The 21,475-nt window shown below is 27.0% G+C and overlaps 2 protein-coding genes across 4 annotated transcripts in view; one reads left to right on the forward strand and one right to left on the reverse strand.

Annotated features, from left to right (window-relative positions):
- The window catches only part of LOC129971234 (uncharacterized), a 48,298-nt gene extending 44,811 nt beyond the window's left edge, over window positions 1-3,487 (forward strand). For all 3 annotated transcript variants that reach the window (XM_056084823.1, XM_056084822.1, XM_056084821.1), the window contains exon 4: window positions 823-3,487. In XM_056084823.1, coding sequence (XP_055940798.1) covers window positions 823-1,212 — 390 coding nt within the window. In that variant the 3' untranslated portion in view covers window positions 1,213-3,487. The remainder of the gene's footprint in view (window positions 1-822) is intronic.
- Window positions 3,488-4,890: 1,403 nt separating this feature from the next.
- LOC129971132 (F-box only protein 21-like) overlaps window positions 4,891-21,475 on the reverse strand; it is a 29,847-nt gene continuing 13,262 nt past the window's right edge. Inside the window, exons 6-12 of the mRNA XM_056084627.1 lie at window positions 20,635-20,768; window positions 18,049-18,187; window positions 15,412-15,591; window positions 13,598-13,720; window positions 12,662-12,732; window positions 10,585-10,742; window positions 4,891-5,795 (exon numbers count right to left, since the gene is read on the reverse strand). Coding sequence (XP_055940602.1) covers window positions 5,602-5,795; window positions 10,585-10,742; window positions 12,662-12,732; window positions 13,598-13,720; window positions 15,412-15,591; window positions 18,049-18,187; window positions 20,635-20,768 — 999 coding nt within the window. The 3' untranslated portion in view covers window positions 4,891-5,601. The remainder of the gene's footprint in view (window positions 5,796-10,584; window positions 10,743-12,661; window positions 12,733-13,597; window positions 13,721-15,411; window positions 15,592-18,048; window positions 18,188-20,634; window positions 20,769-21,475) is intronic.

A 21,475-nucleotide genomic window follows, 5' to 3' on the forward strand; every position in this document is an offset into this window, starting at 1 on the left:
TAAACGACGAGCAGCAACCACTTAAACCAAATCTCTTCCAAATTCTCACTCCACAACAAAAGAAATCCGAGCACATTCAAATAGTTGGTACAAAACTGACAATTTTTAACAGCATGACCTTCAGTGTTTTAACACTTTGCTGTCTGCATGTCCCGTAAAAATTTCTTCGCTTGGCGCCGACAGCACTAATTAAGATTACTTCGCTTGTCGCCAGCAGTTTTTGAGGTTATCAGGAGATTATAAATTTTATTTGTGGATACTTTACGTATGACACCACTGTGGTGTCGCCGGATGGCATAGTGTTAAGATTATCTAGTGCCATCAGTACTGTACTTAAGTCATCATTTTCAACTTTCAGATTCTGTCTTAGTTACGAGTTTTTTAAGCATCCCTTTAAATAATGATAAACAGTTCCATTTCCTCCACAGATGTATTTATTTTCCCGCATTCTTCCAAATCTTTGAAAATATGCGGAAAATCTCACATGGCCTGATACCAAAAAAGTCGCTAGTGGCACATGGGAGGGGAAGATGAAGAGGAAGGTCTGCGATTGACCACCTGTGGCTTAGGGCTAACCGTTTCGAAGAGGATGCCAGTTCGGAGAATTGGTCAGCAATATGGATGGATTGATTATATTAAAGACAACAGTCGGCCACAACAAATCCTGTCGAGACCGCCTCGTTCTGTGGTGGCGGGCTGGTCGACTGTACACAGAAGAATTGGCACATGGATGTGGGAAAGAAACCAATATCCATGATGCTACTTAAAGACACAAAAATAGAATGATTATATTCAACACATAATTTTTTTGTCGTCTCACAGGTGCAACGAAGTGGCCCCACGACCCTCGCACCCATTATTCGTCGTGCCACGGACATTGTCCGGCGCACGGGCATGTTTCACATCCTGTTGATCGTGACAGATGGTCAAATGAGACCGGACGAGACGCACACGCGCCACGCCCTAGTGGAAGCATCCAAAAGCGCCCTCAGCATCGTGGCTGTAGGAGTCGGGGACGGGCCTTGGCGAGCCCTCGAAGAATGGGACGAACGAGTGCCCGACCGGGTCTTCGACAACTTCCATTTCGTCAACTATCACCATGTGGTCAGATCGGCAAGGAATGCAGAAGCGGCGCTGGCGCTGCACGCCCTCATGGAGATTCCAGATCAGTACCAAACGATTTTGAGGTTAAATTATTTGACGAAATATTGATTCGAGTAATTATGTGAACTGCTTTCTTTCTGCCCAGTGCAATAATCTTTTTTTTTTTTTTTTTTTCCTAGCTTGAGATGAGTATCAAATGACGAATTTTGAAACATATTTTTTCTTGATTTTTTTAATACTCTCTCCTCGAATTAAAGTAAATGATAAGATATAGTCTAGTCATGGTTTTTCAGTATTTTATGCTTTCTGCACTTTTAGAATTCATGCTTGAAATATTACGTTCTTATAAAAAAAAATTATTGATATATATGTATGCAAAGATATCTGAGGAAGAAAAATCAAAATGTACAAACAAATTTTATATTTAAAAATTATTACTCAAATAAGGATAAAAGTGGAAGTGCAAATCACAGCTAGTTATAAATAATTTATTTATATAACTATTATTAAACTCCCTAACTGTTATATATAATGTCTAACTGACAAATATGAATTTTTTTAATTTCATGCTTTATGATGCATTGTAGTATCTCCATTTTTTTTCACTCATCCCTATTCCTCTTGACATGTATCATTTTCTTGAAAAGGTTTTGCCACTCTGAAAGAAAAATGTGCTACAATTTGTACTAGATTAAATAAGGATGTAAGCCCTTTATTTTTTGGTCACAAATATGATGGTAATGCTTACATCTCTCCCATTTTAGAATTTTAATAAGAGAAAGTAATGCTGATAAACATCCCAGTTTGAAATTTTTTGTTACCGTGTAACAAAAAAAAAAAAAAAAAACGTTAGCTATTCAACTCATCTCTTATTTATCATTAATAAATACTACATTCTCCTTCAAACAAACAAGGGGGGAAAAAACTACTTTGTACATTTTATATTAATGTTAACAAATGCTGAAGAAGTCCTGAATTGGATGACTATGTTTGTGTTTATTGCAAAAAAAAAAAAAAAAAGACTTATGTTATATGTAACTGTCTTCCCCCAAACTGCAAAACAAATAGTAAAGGAGTCACCCTATTATATTAATATCTAGTGAAAGCATAACTGTGCAGCATCATGTTGATAGTAGTTGCAAGTTTATTAAAGAGAAGTAAGTGCTATTGAAATTTGAATGCCATTAAGCATTTTCAATACAAATATATATGCAATAAATTAAGCCTCAGTTATACTTCCTTTTTTTTTAACCCATGAAAAAAAGATATCCATCTCTCCTGTATTAAGAAGCAGCTTTAAATTCCAGTTCTTTCTTGTTTTAAACTTATGGATTTCCTATTATTAATATTTTTAAAAGAAAAAAATAATATTCAGTCATTATGTGGTTATTAAATTTAAACTCTGCTTTTCTTTACAAATTCAATATGTAACAAGCAAAACTTACTAGAGCATTTAAAATAATTAATTAAAATAAAGGGAACTAATAAAAAAACAGTTTTATCTTCTAAACTGATATGGACAGAGAAAAAAAAAAAAATGTGAAATTTCTAACAAGAAAATTATTTGAAATTCACTATACTAAATTAGAGCTTTTTTGCATTTGCATTCTCTGTTTTTTTTTCATTTAAAAAAAAAAGTAAAATGCTTTATGTTACAAGAAAAAGCTAGGAAATTTAAATAATGAATGAACAATATTTAAATTAAGATATGAATTCCATTACTATGTATCACCCAGTTATTATTTGAATCAAACATGATAATTATTTAAACACAAAATCGTTAAACTTTTAATGGAACAGTTATGGTTTGGTCTGCTTTTAATCGCATTTTATATGAAATATATTTGAATTGTTTATATGTAATATATATATATTGTAATGTTGCTTGCTATCTTGATGTATATATTAAAATATCTTAAATTTGTAGGATTTTTTTTTCTCCTGTATCAGCATATAGTTTTGCATTTCTCAAAAAAATATCATTTTTTCATGTCAATTTAAATGAGTTGAGTAGTACTTTGAGTATTTAATCAGTTTTTTTATGCTATCCTGTTATAAAGTAGAATGTGAAACGAAAACAGAACAATATAAAGTAAGAAATTTGAACTTTTAAAACCCTACTGATCGAGAAATTTCGAATAGAAATTAGAATTAATTAGTTATATTTAGTACTAGCTATTAATAGATTAAATAGCGTAGATCAGTCATAATCTATTGATTAAAAAGACCTAATTTTGAATTTTCACACTTTCAACTTTAAAAAAACTATATGCTGTTATTTTATTACATAGAAATAGAGGGAAAAAAATATACACTGGAGAAATTGACTATTTTTTTAACTGTAACAAAATTAGATTCTGCAAAAGGATATCATAAACTCTAATACTAGTTTTTATTGATATTTTTACTATTAGTAATATCAAAAACTATTAAATGTTACTCTTTATAATTATCTTATTCTGAAAATATAAGGTAATTTTGTATTTGCATGAAGAAAATGCAAAAAAAAAAAAAAAGCATAAAAAATGCAAAAATATGTGTTAAGTAATATACCATGATTTCAATTGTTAATTAAATTATATAAAAATGTATTCATATTCTTTTATTTTTGTGATTGCATTTGTTATATATATATATTTTTCTGCTCTAAATAGTTGTGTCTTTATTAAGTCTCTCTTGAATGGTCTATGTGGTTCACAATTCAAAATGATGAGGTCTAAAAATAGTCCTTATGTTACTTTAAAAATGAATCATTAGTATAAATAAAATAAACTGCTCTTTTTGGTGAAATATGTTAAAGTTTATGAAGATGCTCTTTTTTTTTAATGTACAATTCTTATTTAATTAACAAAATTGAACATATAATGAATGAATGCATGAGAAAAATTCTCTGGGATTCAATTTTTAAAATAAAAGTATTTTAGATATTTCCTTAAATGACTATATATACATTATAATTAAAAGGTAAAAAAAGAAAATCTGTTAATATGAAAGATAGTCAATTGTTATTAATACTAAAAATATAGTATTAATAAAAACTGATTAAACACATTATTTCTAATAGATATATCATGTTCAGGATAAATGGCATAATGCATGATTTTTCAGATTTCAATCTTATACTTAAATCCATTTTTCTAAAATTTTAGATTTTTATAACTATTCTGTATTTATAAGAATTTTATCTTCCCTCTGGGGTATTTTTCAGATTTCTTCATCAATTCAGGTACAGTTTCATTAATACAAATAGAAATTAATTCAAGACTGTAAAACTACCCAAGAATGCAACTTTGAATGATGGAATTTTGAAGATCAGGCATAAATATTAAATTAATTAACTTCAAATTTTAATTTTCTCTTGTATCTCATTGATGAAAATTATAATAATGCCCAAGTTATTAAGTGCCAAGTTGGAAGTTTATGGTTTTTACACATATTACAAAAATAAAAAAATAAATATTTTTTTTAAAAAAATCAACTACTTTCAACATTTATATTTATAAAAGATATCTAGAATCTGTTTTTTAATGAATACTTCTCATAATATTTTAATGGGCATTTAAAAACTTAGAAGGTAATTCAAAAGAACCGGTTGCAACTCGAGACTTATTGCTTTGCAAATGGGATTTATTGTAATATAGATAAAAAATTGCATGATAAATTAATTTTTGGATGTTTAAATATAATTTTAATTCCATAATCTAATTCAACGATCTATTGCAAAATAACTGAACAATTTATCCCAAAATGAATTTCAAACATTCAAAAAGTAACATATAACCAGTATACTCTAAAAAAAAATATTTATTCACCGATAGACTACATGTTTTTTTTGTTTTGTTTAAAACACAGATTACAGTTTTTTTAAACAACAACATGAAGATAAATATTTCGGGATTGTGAGACCATATAATTTACAGAATGTATTCAGGTATTAAAAAAAAATACATATAATGACCATATCTGCAATCAAGAGCTCAATCATGTGTACATTATTTACATAAAATTGAAATTTTTTTGAAAGCTTGTATATTTTTTTATTTTTTTTATATTACTAGATTTGGTATTACTAATGGCCTTAAGATGCAAATTTTCTTTTGTACATAGTTAAAAAATTTCCATAGCTTATAAAATATAACACTAATTAATTCAATTTAGTTTCAAAACCCATTTTAGAATATTATTCCTAAAATTAAAACATTTATAAACTCATAAATTACTACACAAATAAGTTTTCTTCACATTTTTTTATGTCCATTGTACATTCTGGGGTGGTTATGAAAGGTTCTTATTACATTCACCATAGACACAAAAGCATCCATTACAGCAATCAGAAATATAGAAATATATATATTGTAAAACATATTTAAATGAATCATAAAATATATTAAACAAAGTTAAACAGATCTAGTGATGGATTTATTTATTTTTTTATTATCACAAGAACATTTATGGGGAATTATGTACAAAAGACTGAATAACAAAACAAACACAAACTTAGGCTTTATCCTTTTCTTGGCAAAAAAATTGGGGGTTTACATTTAAGACCTGTTCTCTAACCATAGTATCATCAGGATATTCCTGTAATTTCTGTTCATTTGGAAAATAATATGTGCCATGAAAGGATTCAAAGTAGCGACCTATTTCACCATGCATTATGGGCTTCAACTCATAATCACATTCCAAGTTTTCTGAAAAATATGTATAAAACAAAGCTTAAAGTTATGAAGCAATAAAGTATAATCTTCTCATTTTGATACAAAATAAATTTAATGGGTAACATATGCAGTAGAATAACCAAATTAACCCTCTGCTCTCGGAAAAGTAATTTGATGCATATTTATTCACTTAAGACAAAGACTTGTTCATTGCTCTGAAAAATAAATATAATTGTTTCAATTTATATTTTCCAGAATTATTTTCCACATCTTTGTACTATTTTGTAGGTATTTTTATCAATTAAAAATAATAAAATGTCAAAATGATGCACAGTCTTGAATGGTGAGTGAGAGTCACGATTCAAGTGCAAAGGGTTAACATCCATCAGAAACGATTTTTTTTTATTTACTCGCAAATTTTAAAAGCAGTGTGAAGAAAATATGGGATAATGAAATTATTCTTTTCTTCATACATTTTGAGAACAAACATTATTCTTTAAATGATTTCTCATTCATAAATATTAAGATCAGTTTTGTAATATATTTTACATTTTAGTACTTTTTCAACTTTAAGCCAATTCTATTTCTTTATGAGAAAAGTATGTGTCTTATGCATCAAATAAATAATATTGTTGTCTCATTTCAAATTAGTTCTGAGATAAAGTAAGATACAACAGTTTCTCATAAAGCTAACTATATTGAGAAAAATAACATTAACAATACTGTTTATTTTTTCTGAAAGAAAAGTAACACATTAACTATTATCTTATTGATTTGCCAAGGTGTATATATTCAACATATGCACTATTTTGCTAATGTTTTGAAAAATTCTGAACATATGTGAGAAATAAAATTGTTAATTCCAGCAAAATTAGCTAAATAGTTCAAATAATGTGTGCAATTCTTAGGTGATTTTTTTTATAATACTCCTAACTATTACTAAAATTAAGCTACTTGAAATTTCCTATTTAAAAATAAGTCCATAGTTGTTTTCATAATAGTGATGATGAAACTAACAAAACAATCAAACAAGTTGTGAAGTGCTAATTAATGAAAATACTTTATTAATGCTCTTTAAAAAAAAATATGTATTATAATGCAGAGCTTTTTTATTTTATTTTTTTGCCCTATTGCACCTTAATTTAAATTTTTTTAATAATATAGTCCTTTGCATTGATAATATATGCCCTAATTTTACACATTTTTAATTTTTTTAAAGAAATTGCATCTTTTCATCATTTACATTTTAGATGGTTGCAACTTATTTCAAATATGAAATACCTTTCTTAATTTTCATCTTTATTCCCTAACTAGCCACCTTTGGCGACCAGCCGGTTCGCCAATCTTAATGTTCGTTTAAATTTTAATAATTAAATATTTTACGCAATTCTTAGTTTAATAGATTCTTCATCAAAATATTTTAAAACTTCAAATTTTGACAGTCATATAATTTACTCATAATATTATAAAGGCCTTCAGTCATAATGTAATATGTATCTCTCTAATTTTCTGTTAGCACCCGTAGAATTTATGCTTTAAATTAAAGTGGAAAGAATTAATCTGCAATTAATATAATAATATTTTTTACTGAAACAAAGCATTTTTTTATAATACGATTACCAGGGGTGTTTGTGGGACCCCAAAAAATCCCCTGAAAATTTTACGGGCTTACTACCGGCATTTTGGAGTTTCGAGAAGGGGGGAGGGGAGAAACGAAAAATTACAATTATGAAGTATTGAATGACCTAATTATAAAAGTTCAATGAATTACTTTTTTTGCAAAATTAATAACCATAAACTTTCAAACATATAAACTACTACATTTTATGCAAATATTTTAAATTACCTGAATTAATTCTTTTAAAAAAAATTATCTAATTTCTGCTGCTTTTTTTTATTTTCTGATGTTTGTGGGCTTGTCTTTCTTTTGTGGTGAATTTCATAATTGCAGGAAGGTTGACTTTTATTTTCCTCATTTACAATTGAAGAAATTTCCTCGAGAACTGCACATGCAGAGGTAGAAGCAGTTTGCTTTTCTGCTAATGTAGAAGGTTTTTCAGAGACTTTTATAGGTGACTCATCTGAAATACATGTTTTTAAGTCCTCTTGATATGTTTTCCAACTTCTGTTCATATTCAGTAAGAGATCTTTGTGAATTGGATCAGTCATTGGATTTTTTGAGCCATATTTTTCACATGAGGTTTCTTTAGAAGCCATTAAATCATATTTAATAGTCTGCACTGCATCTAGGGAATCAATCTTAAGAGAGGTTCTATAGTCAGTGACAAGAGTGTCCATTAAGTTGAATGCACTTTCCACTAATGGGCCATGGAAGCAGCTAAGGCAGGCTTTGACCAATTTAGCCAATGTAGGATACTTATAATCATTTGTGAAATCATCTTTTAAATTAAAAACTTTAGACCAATATTTATCAATTGTACACTTGACTTGATTTCCACTTTCATCAGATGTGTAGAGCATTTCTTTGGTGATATCAATATCACTCTGGTGTAACCTTATTTCAGCTTCTACTTTTGACTTTTCATTATCACTAAAAATATGGGACATAAAAGATGATAATTTTTCAAAAGCTAATATTGTACTGGTTTTACCTCTTAGCTCTGGATCTAATGCTGTAAAACTAATTAGATATGAATTTTTAAGGGGTAATTTCTGTTTCATATGCTGAAATTTCAAAGTGAAATTCTCTTGCGTACATAAATAAAAAAATATTTCAATAAGCGAAACGAAAAATTTACACGTGCATCAATAAATGAAACGAAAATTTTACACAGCGGAGAAAAAAAAGTTGCGAAGCGATCAATGACAAATAGCTAATACGACGAAAAATCCCCCTTCTCTACTTATTGGCGCCACGCCTGGAGAGATAAGACCTTTGAACCCAGAGTCACGTGATCGCACATCTGGTCGAACTAAGTCTCTCCCTTTTTTTTTTCTGCCGCGCCTACTTGCCGAAAAGAATCCCGAAGAGAATGTCCGAGAACCGGGGGAATGAGTCATAACTCGCAATAAGGAAAGAACAAAAAAGAAGTTTTTCCCCCCTTTTCACGCATTATCACTGCCTTTGGAGAAAGAAAGGAAAAGTTTTCACCACACACACTGACCTTGCGTTTTCTGCTTTCAAAGCAAACAAAATTACCCAGATCAAAATAAATAATTCATTATTATTCCTACTTCCTTTTGAACGACGATCCCCGGAATTTCCGGGTATCGAAGTTCAAAATCCCCGGAATTCCGGGGTTTCCCCGGAGCACAAACACCCCTGGATTACTGATAACGGAGTCACTGAGCGTTTAAACTTTATGGGCACTCAAGAATATATTTCTTAATTTATGTTATATCTCAAGAATTTGACAACAAAATTTTCTACAGATTCATCATGAACAGATCGATTAATTAACAATGTTTAATACCAAATGCATCAAACACTAAGAAAATAAAATGAATCGTTTAAAATAATCGGTCGAAAACAGGTTTAAAAAAAAGATGTACTTAAAACTATAAGCATATACAAAAAAAAATATATAACTAACATAAATACAATTTAATTACAAAAGCATGCAACTAACCTAAAATAATTTAAATCATTGAAAACAGGTTAAAAAAAAACTACTTAAAAAACGATGTACTTAAAACTATAAGCATATACAAAAAATATATAACTAACATAAATACAGTTTAATTACAACAGCATGCAACTAACCTAAAAATAATTTAAATCATCCGTTGATAATGGTTGTCATGTCAACAATCAGAACACAATGCGCATGCGTGAATTTTCAACGCCAGTTACGGTAACGCAAATGCGTGAATTTTTCTACGCCAGTTGGGGTAACGCTATGCAGATTAGCCATTTTTAATTTCCTTTATTCTGTGTTATTTTAATTCAAAAGTACTTCAGAATGAATCTGAAACATGGATTAATTAACAATGTTTAGTTTTAAATGCATAAAACATCAAGAAAATAAACAGAATCGTTTGAAATAATCGGCCGAAAAATGTTAACCCTAGCCTCATTACTGTTGGGAGAAAAAAAACTGACACCTTACTTTTTTGGCGGGAAAGTTAGTTTTTAATTAATAATTAAAAATTCGAAAAAAGGGACCCCAGGTGCAGATTCCCGATCTCTAAGGTATACATGTACCAAATTTGGTAGCTGTAGGTCAAATGACCTGGCCTGTAGAGCGCCAACACACACACACACACATTGAGCTTTATTTATAAGTATACTTGTAACTTGTATTGTACTTGTTACTTGTGTAATAGTGAAAATCAAAGTAGAAATTTTATCAAGAAGCTACATATTATGTTTTATTTTGACAAACAATTCATCAAATGTTTATTAGAATTTTTTTTATATGCAATTTCTAAAATCTACAAAATAGATTTGTGGCACATGTTAAAAATTCTGTGGATTAAATAAGCAATACTGAAAAATGCACAAAGCAAAAATTTATTATGTTGCTTTTTATAGCATTGCTTCTCTCTTTAAAAATATGTATGAAGTTTTGCACTTATAGTCAAACTGCAAATGTGAAATAAAAAATTAATGTAATGATAATTAATTTATTTCTTGACATTCCTGCACTACATTAAAACCATTACAGATTTTTTTAAATGTACATATAAGTAAACAGACTGAGAGTCGTTTCATCTTTAAAAAAATAATTTTGGATGGTTCAGAAATTAAACTGTAACACTCTGATAAAATTAAGGTATAAGAAAAGAAGTTTCGCACACATTTGTAATTTTTCTATTTTCCTTATTACAATTGCAGATAATTAAAGACTGCTGTACATACCTTGAGCAGCATACCTGTTTGTTCCATCATCAACCAAAACCAGATAAAATGGTTGCTGGTCTTTATATTTTAACTCATACACTCCCATGCTTGTAATCCAGTCTTTGCCAGCTGCACATGTTACATCCCAACCATATATTACACACCGGTATTTGTACCTAATTAAAGACAAAATTATTTTAAATTAAAGACAAATAATATATAATATAAAGTCCTTAACATTTCTGAAACATAGCAAAATACAGAAAGAAAAATAATAGATATGGAAATTGCTAGATTAAAAACTACTGTCATGTCTCAAGTGTAACATTGTTTTTAAAGAATTTGGCTGAGATAAAAAAAAAAAAATCATTTTAAGAATTTCAACTAATTTTTGCTCTTAATTTACTAAAAATACCAAACAAATGATTTTTTTTTTTAACTTATATAAATTGTTCCATGAGAATCAAGATCCCAACAATATATGAGAAAACTATTCAAGAATAACTTAATGCAGTACTTTCAAAGCAAGCTATTTCACAAAGCAGAAATCTTTTGCTGTAGCCCTAATTATTAACACTTACAACTTTTTTAGGCAGTATTTAAAAAAAAAAAGTACATTCTATTATGAACTTTTCTTTCATTATTCTTAAAAGTACAAATGCTTGATAAGCAATGAACATGCATTCACTTAAACCTAGGATATATTCATTTAAATAATTACACTTTGTTATATATTGGTTCTTTTAATATTGAATATGCTACATACACACACACAAAAAAAAGTTACAGAACAGTTAGCTTGAAATTTATTTCGAATGAATTATAATTAACTCACAAAATCATTAAAATAAAAGCAGCTTTGAATAACTAAGAAGCCCAGAACCATGTTCATTAACCTTAAATTGTTTAAATTAACAAATCGATAACGAATGAAGATATACTTTTCCCAGCTTTTTCTAATGTGTTTTTATTATAAGGTGATTGCATCAAATGCATTCTGAAATCACATTTTTTTTTTCTTTCTAATTATGGAAACAAGATTTTACAAAATATGCATTAGGTGTTTTTAGTACTTTTCAATTACTGAAAAATCCTTGCAATTTGCACAAATCAAGAAATTTAAAGAAAAATTTATTTTCCAAACTAAAGTGACGAAACTGCCTTTAGAACATTTTGTTTTTAGATATTTTCTTGAATAATGAAAAACACACACACAAAGAAGAATCTATCATCTTTCAACAACAAATGCCATATATTGCACATCAATTTAAGACACTAAATGAATATTGCAATGAAGCTTAAAAAGTATACAGTAAAAATAATTTTTTTTAAAAAAAATGACAATTTTTATTCATTTAACAGTTTTTATATTTCTATACATAATTTCCTCCTATAAATCAATATATACTCCTTTAAAAAATAAAAAAAACTCTTTTTAGAAAAAGCAAATTTATTTGAAACACATTTCTAAGATTCTTAAGATGTGAAAATCTACTACATATTAAGAAAACTCAATATGTATCGTTAAAGAAATAAAGATGTAAGGGCTTCACGGATATGAAGGATTACATGTATTATTGTATATATATTGGATATGTGGCACATTTCTGAGATTCTTAAGATGAAAAAATTTACCACACATTAATTAAGAAGAATCAATATATATCTTTAAAGAAATAAAAATGTAAAGGCTTCACAGATATGAAGGATAGTATTATACTGGAAACATTCATGATGCTAAGCACAGCATTTGGATATAGTATATTTGATAATACTAATCTAATTAATTAAGCTTCTAACTTGATAGTATTGATATTAAAAAATATGAATCTTTTCCTTTTAGTATATTGATACCACAGATAAATACAACTTTCATTAGAAAATAAAGTTATTTTTTAATTGTTTTGATGGAAACATTTATAATCTGTATAACAGAATATTTTTGCATAAAACAGTGTACATTTCAGACAAAAATTAACAGCAATGTCTTTTTAATAATTGCAAATAAGCTAAAAATACTATTGTAAGGCTTGTAATAAGAAAGCTGCAAAAATAAAATGTTATAAAATAAGAAAACATAATTTTGTGAACATACTTTTTGTGTTTCATAATCATTCCAACTGCAAACTCGACACCCTGGAGGCCATCTCGAGGCTGACATTTAAGCTAAACAAATAAATGATATAAAATATATTACAAAATTTTTTTTAAAAAATAATATATTAACCTATAAATTTTCAAAACTAAAAAAAAGGCAAGAAATTTTGTAATTTGAATTATTATGAAATTATTCACATTTGGCACAGAGACACAATTTAGAATTAATATGAATTTCTTTGATAAAAATCATATTTTAATAAAAATGCTCCATCATTAAAATTTATTTTTGTAATAAATAAATTTCCACCAGCTTGAATCAATTACAAAAATGGAAAATTGTTTTCTATTAGAAATATTTTCTGATTACAAATCATAATGTAGAATTTTCCAGCATTCTTCATGATTTGTGTAAGCATGAATAAAATATTAAAACTTAAACTAGAACTGTTTTATGTCATATACATTTTAAAACAAATCCGTGCTAAAAGCATTACTTTCAAGTTAATAATTACGACTATCTCCATATGATTCAGCACATATAAAATTTTTTCAGACAATATCATGCATAAATTTAAATTAAAAATAAAGAAATTATATATAATATGACATATAAAAAAGATTGAGTTTCAAAAGAAAATGTTTTAAACAAATTAATTAAAACTTCTAATAATTTTTTACTTATCATATAACAAACTACATCGATAAAGCGGGAAAAAACTGTTATAATAAAATTAAAAATAAACATACTGCTTAATCAAAAAGCAACCCCCTTTTTTTGTGAAAGGTAATGCAATTTAAAGCATATACAAAATGTTACCTAAATTTATAGCACAAGTACAAAAATAACTCTAAGTTTAATAAAAAAAATCGTACACAACAATAAATAAAGAATATATATTATTAGTAAAAAATATGGAAGTATATTAATTACCTTCCTTGCTTCAGATTTAATACGTTGAGTTTCTAATGTAGTAATTGCAGAACGATACAGATAGCTAACAATCCCTGTAGCATTTGGATCATTTTCAGTTATTTCCTGCAGTAAGTTGATAACCTATTTGCATACAAAAAATACTTTTAATTTCATGTACATATGCCAGGTAATTTTTTTTTTAATTTCTCAATGGAAATCCTTTATTATCAGAAGGTCAGACAATATAAAACAGTGCTATAATGAGTAATTTTACTATGTACAATAAGCTCACTGATTTGGGGAAGGGGAAAGCAGTGATATAAATATTTATCTGGAAAAAAAAAAAAAAAAACCATCTTGGCAGCTTTAAATTTTACAAAACTTTGTAAAGTTATATGCTTTACTTAAATGGTAAGTTTTATATTAATCCTTCTATTATTTATCTGATAACTTTAAATTTATGAGGAAGGCAAGGAAACTGAATGTAAATCTATGTATCAAATATAGTTAACTATCTATTTTAGTATTCCCAATATCAGAGATTTCTTACATAGAGAGAATAGCGTCAATATGATGACTACTGCTTGTTATGATTTTAATGGAAGTGCGTGTGTGTGTGTGAGAGAGAGTGCAAATGTGTGTGTAAACATATATTAGCAGTTGCATGACCAAAAAAAAAAAAATGGTATTTCAACTTCAGTTTATTTCATTCCGGGAAGCATAGTTTATTTAGATAAAAAACGGTAAAAGATATGTCAGTCTACATCGCAATACCCGAGTAAAAGAAATTGAAAATTTTCCCTTCAGTGATTTTACTATGAGATTTTGATAGGGATTTCTTTAACATGTGTTGACTTAGGAAAGGTAATCTTCAATATCTTTGAAAGAATGTTGTAAGCATTAGGGATTTTTATCCCTTTGCTCAGAGCATGAGAAAATGTTGATGTCGGTAGTTTTATAGAACGTGCCTAGTATTAATTAAATAAAAATGGGAACTGGATCAGGAAATAAGATAACATTTTAAAATGAAGTTAATATGGGCTAATTAAAATAAAAATTAAGATTTAAATTAGATTAAGAGACACCATTACATACATATACATAATAAGAAATATTCCATGCTCGGTAAAAAATAAATATATGAGGAGTAATGACAATTGTATTATTAAAAAATATGCATTAAATACTTGAAAATATTAAAATTAAATATTAATAAAATATGCCACCTTCAATACTTTATAGAAGAAAAGATCCAATTGATTTCACATAAAACTTATTATGCAAATGATTATCTATTACGCTTGAAAAATGTATGTTCTGAAACAACAAATATATATATATATATATTTTTAAATTAAGCTTAAAAAAACTTTAAAAGTATTAATAAGAACATGATCAGTGTTTATATTTTTTGCTGTTGGATTCTGAAAACTAAATAAAAAGAAAGCTTTCCCTTTTATCCATCATAAAGAACTTCAGTGTAGAAAAATTATTAAGCATCCTAAAAAAGGCAACTGAATTTTAACTCTGATTAGATTAAGGCAAAAAGAAATAACTTTAACCCAAAATCATAAAAAATTAACAATATTTTAAAAATTTATCTCCATGAAAAAAAAAATTTAGAGAAAAATAACAGCATCTACATAATTTTTTTAAAATTTTTCAATTCTTGAATGTTAATTTTTAAAACATTAGAGCCTCTTAAAAATCATTTTAACATGTTTTCTTTTAATCTTTTCCTCATTCATGCTGTACAATACAATTTACACTAGTATGCCAGCCTATCAACATAATAATGTTTAAAAAATAGAATGTATTATTTTCATACATACCCGAGCCATATTGACACAAAGATGCATATAAACTCTCACTAAGAGTAATTTATGATCTGTATCAGTAGGAGTCAAAATGGATAATAATTCTAAAGCATTACACAAATTTAATAATCCTTTTCCATCTCCATCCTGCTGTCTAGCTATTTCAACCAAACTCCAGCACATAGTAGTAAATACCTGAAAGTGATTACATAGAATAAAATTTTTAAATTTAATTTAATTTAAAAAATGAGAATTAAAAATAAGCTCTTTCAATAAGCATTAACTTAAAGAAAATCTTCGGACCTGACTAAATTTATAATAATAATAGCTTGATAGTATACAATAAATTTAAATACAAATCATTGATTTAATATGAAAAGAATGATAGTATATAATAAATTAGATAAATTACTTTTGAGGTAAACAACAGTAATACAGGCATAATACAAGTTGGGGGGAAAAAAGCTGAATTTTATTAAACAATCACACAAAAGAAAAAATAAATAAATATGATTCATTTAAAAATAAAATGATAAATTTATACTTAAAGTGCTTGCTATATTAAAAGTATTGCAGAATTATTAAATAAAAGAAAATTAATCGATTATTAGAATGATAAAATTTGGTTCGAAAAAAAAGAAATCTATATTTCCACGCAAAAGGCATCATATTTGATAATATAATTTATACTCTTGATACCTTCATAAGAGGATGTTTTCATTTTTTCCTATCAATATAAATTCATTCCGTTCTCTGAATTAATGTTGCGAATAAGATCTTTCAAGAAAACAGCTTGAAACACTAATTCATTAAAAAATATCCATTATTTAAAATAGAAATACAAATTAAACCTTTCCAACAATGGAGTTTCATTCATAAATCAATCAAAAGCCTTGATCTTTTCAATGATTTAGCTCTTGGTAAAAGAGTTCTGAATAACATATATTTTAGAAATTCACAAATCTGTCTTATGGATTCCAAGTACGTAATATTATATTTCTTGTCTATATACTTTCTTTCTTCTTTTCCCCCCTCCCTGAATGCCTTGGAAAGTACTAATAAAAGATATATACTAAAGATACTAATAAAAAGTCTTTAAAAAATATTAATTCCACAATTGTCTCAGTATTCCACTATTATATTAGATATATATGTTAAGAAGTAATAGTCTGTTCCATTGCATATGCCATTAAATTTAAGAGGAAAATAATAGAAAAATATTTTGCATACAATATGTGAAAATAAATATAACTACACTAATTTCCATAAAAAATAATTATTGTACAGTAAATCTCTAATAATACTAAAGATGAATGTGTGAATATCCGTGAATGAGTATTGGAGCTTTAAAGGTTAAATTGTTTGATCTAGAAATACTAAATTAGACACACATATACTACAAAGAATGAAAATGTGCAATGATTTTTTAAAAAAATTCAAAAATATTACGGAATAAAAATTATTCTTGCATCATCTTGAGATTTAAAAAAATATCTTTTCAATTATACTACTTTTTTTTACCATATAAATTTATTTTATTTTTAATTAATTAAAAAAAAATATTGTAAGCATATCTTATACCAATATATTTTATTGTTGAAGTGAAACTGAAAGCATTTTTACTATTGCTACTAACATTTTAGTCTAGCTTTTTTTCCATTGTGATGATCATGATATGACGATTCAATTTATTATTTCCATATTCTGTAGGTTTCAGTTTAAAATATGTTAAAAAAAAATCTTAAAATTTTGTTAAACTCACAATTTAGGTTTAACTTCACAATCAAACATGAAATTTTTTTTAAAGTGAACTTATTTTTAAAGACTTCTTTCTGTTCTTTCTTGTGAAATAGTTAAATGTATAAAGATATAAATAGAAAGGAAATGTGTAGCACAATGCATAGAATGATATAAGATTTCTAAAATAGTACAAGTTATATGCTTATCAAAATTTGGAATTTAAAAATATTTTGTTGAGGAACTCATTAAGATCAAATCACACAAAAAAATTGAATTTAAATTTTTAGCAAGTATTAATCTCAATGAACTAACTGGTCATCAGAAGTGGACAGTAAGAGAATAACTAGATGATGTTTAGACAATTTTTAACTTCTTAATGATTAGTTACATAAGATAAAGTGTGTTAGACACTACCAATAAGTAAGTATATGTAAATATCAACAAAATGTTCAATAGTATAATATTCTTCTCTAAAATACATAGATTTTAAATGAAATGAATATATAAATCTATGAAATCAATAAGAGCTCACAAAAATATGCCTGAAAATACTGGATAATGTTGACAAAAATTTCTTATTCTAAATGGATCTTTAAGTAGATAATCCTTTTCTCATTTTGTTCATATTATATTAATTTTTCTAGTTAAAAAGATAAGACATTAATCAAAGGTTAACAATACAATATGGTCATCAAATTCGCCAAATTTGTAATTAGATTTAAAGTGGTAAGCATTTTACAGTTGGTGAGTCTGTGACCTTGAGATGACACCATACTGTATTCTTAAATATAGTAAGAAATAATGAACATAAATGGGAACTTGAACTTTACATATACTAAAAAAAACTAGACAAAAATGTTTTTTTAAAAAATAGTGGTAAATAAGAATGTTAGCAAAAATGTCTCGACTTACTCTGACAGGAGAAATTGCTTCACACCAGGATTCGGAAAGTCTATCATATCCAGATGTCAAATCTGTTAACGTATCCATTGTTTTGAAAGTTCCACCGTCATGAACATCAATATATGTAAATGAATCGCCTCCAGTCATACTAAAATAAATAACATTAACATGATGCATCTCCACCATAATGTATAGAAAATTATATAAGATGAATAACATTAACATGAATAATATGATAATTAACTGTATAACTTAAAATTTTAACACATTTGCAGACTCAAATGCTATAGCATTCATTTTAGTTATGATAATTCATTTCCATTGTTATCAAAATGACATGAATGTTATAACATTCAAATTTATTGCCACATTCAATTCTATACAGCCTTAGTTTTTAAAATAATTATACACATTACATAGTGATGATCTGGCTCCTTGAGTATTTTCATTTTGCTCTCTCTTTGCTTTTTGTATTTAAAAAATGTATAGTACAATTTATAAAATAAAAGTGCGACCCACGATTTGAATACCATAGTATATGCATTCAGGAGACTTATGGGATGCTTAGGGGATGGATTTAAGAGAATCAATAATTTCATTTTTTTCTTTGTATGATAACTTTTGATATCTTTCACAAACATATTTGCTACTAAAAGCAGAAAGTAATCATTCCAGTATTAAGATTGTAAAACCGAACCTCCATTGTATTTAAAGATTTATTAAGTTTTTGAATGATGCTGTACAATGGATTTCAAAACATGAAATATCTGACTCATTTAAGCATTTGATGGTGGGTTTTCTTGAACACATGGTCCTCATTTGAATCATAAACATTTATTGCTTGATTTTTTTTCACAAAAACTTAAGATTCTTTCAAAATTTTACAGATTATAAAACTTTAAACTGCTGTGTATTGACTAATTCTAATTATCATATCTATTAAGAATCACAACTTTGTTTTTAATTTTAGTCAATTCTTTTTTTTAAGAATATGTTTTCCAGTACAAATTCAATCATAGACAATGTTGGTTTATGTATATACATATAACTATAAACCAGACTCAATAGCATAGCTATCTGTTTTAGCCAATTCAGGTCATTTCAGTCCAGTTAAAAAAAATGTAAATTCTGCCCTATAAAAAAAATGATATCTAGAAGGCTCTTTATAAATATAGCAAGAAATTCCATGAAATCAATCAATTATAATAGCTAAAAATGAAAGATAATTCAAATCTGATAGCATTAAGCGATGCAATGATCACATTAAACAAATACTTCTGCACACAGTTGTTCAAGATCAGAGGATTTTGAAGATATAAAGTGAATTATCGCATTCACTGTGATCACATTAAGTTGCATTCACTATATACATAGATGTAAAATTTTTCAAAACTAATATCAATGACCAATGAATTTGAAAATTTTATGTTACCTGTACTTAACATTTAATTGAATTGGAGGAAAAATGTGTATTTAAAGTAAATTGTAGATTTTGTCTCATATAAAGCAAATGTTTCAATTTGATAAAAATTTGTAATTATTAATTTTAACAGGACATAATTGATCAAAATAACTATGAGTCCAGAATTGACAATATATTGTTAAACATTTAGAAATTTTGTTTTTTTTTAATGGAAAATATGAAGTAAAATAATGAGAAGAGTATTGTAATTGTTTTTTGAGCTGTGCTAGCAGAGTTAACAACAATATTTAAGTTGTAGAAAAAATTATTATAGTTAGCTGGTTGAATTAAAATTTTGTTTCAATTATGATTCGAATCTTCAATCTGAACCACCTAGACTGCCATCAATTCTACACCTGCCACTTTGCCATTGGGATATTAATGTATTTTGAATGAATTGAAAACTGAAATCTTTCTATTTTGAATATTTGCATATCTATCTAAATACCAAGGCTAGACAGAGGTATTCTGCCTGGTTATTTGCATATCTGGTATCTGTTGCATGTTTATGTTAATTGTTGGTGTAAACATGAGATGTATGTGTTTCAATTATTGGGATTCTGATTGAAGGTTGTATTTTATTTTAATGAATTCATTTTGAGTTTATTAAACTTTTAATTAATTTGAAATGATTTGACATCTTTTCATGTCACCAAACAATGGATTCTGTTAACATATTTGAATGAGCTGAGCATTTATCAAAGGTATAAAAAAACATTGAAAGTGTTCTAAATAAACATTTTGTTATGAAATGTTACAAAAAAATAATGGCTATCAATGTTATTACATCCAAAAACTCTATTTATATGATATATCAATTTCAACTAATTGTCAAAATCCAATTTAAATGTTTTATAAATCATATAATTATAGTTTCATTCTAAACTAATATTGCAGAATATCAGCTTTGTCACTCAAAATAATTTTTATTCCCATTTAAAAGTCTCAGAGTACACATTCTTAAACAAAGTGAGTTCAGCATTTACCTAGATTCTAAGTTGAAAAGTCTGTCTTATATAAGCTGTGTTATAAAGCATCAAAATTATCAATCTCCTACATATTTTCCCTACTAAGTTTACATTAAAAAAAGAAGAAATAATATTAAAAAAAAAAAAAAGGAATATACTACATACTAAGGACGTTCGGCCCATTTAAGAAGGAAATGACCAGGAAAACAAACTGGCAAACAGTTAACACCGAGTTGAGCAGCAACAGTAGCATAGATTACACTAAGCGTTGAAGGATAACCAGCCTTCGCCATTAATACCTAGGGAGATGAAAATATTAAAATATACCTTTTAAAAGCTGATATAGTTTGGACTAGTATAAATAACATAGCTAAAACAATATTGAGAAGCACGACAATAATTTAAGTACTTGTTAAATGTTATTATTAAAGTTATGTGTTGGTAAAACAAATGTCAAATTTATTTCTATACATTTACAAATAATTTAAATGTTAATTAAGTATAATATTTTTACTGATGGTGTACATGAAAATAATTCAAAATATAAACAGATTTCAAATGAAGTGGGATTTTAGTCTGGAATTCTTGAGAACACATTGAATTTGCTGATAACTGTCCCAGATGATGAAGTTTTGCCTAATTGATATGAGAAACTTTATAAAAATCGTATTAATTGTTCTTTTCTTTTGTTTTGTCCTTGTAATGCAGTAACCCAGTTGCCATCAAAATCATCCATTTCATACATACAGCATGTGTTCCTGCATATATTAATAGCTTTTATAAACTAGAAGTTTACTTATTAGTTTTTATTATTATTAGTTATTTATTATTTTATATACAAATGTTTTTTTATAAACTAATAATCACTTTTATTCACATATCCACTATGGATTGATAAATTTTCTTTACCTTGAATATCGTAATAGTTTCCAATACAAGAGGTAGTGACAATTTTTTTGCATAGGCATGAGAGGATTATTCAACATACATTGGAGTATTAAGTTTA

The sequence above is a fragment of the Argiope bruennichi genome, chromosome 6 (assembly GCF_947563725.1).
Source record: "Argiope bruennichi chromosome 6, qqArgBrue1.1, whole genome shotgun sequence".
In the NCBI taxonomy this organism is placed as follows: domain Eukaryota; kingdom Metazoa; phylum Arthropoda; class Arachnida; order Araneae; family Araneidae; genus Argiope; species Argiope bruennichi.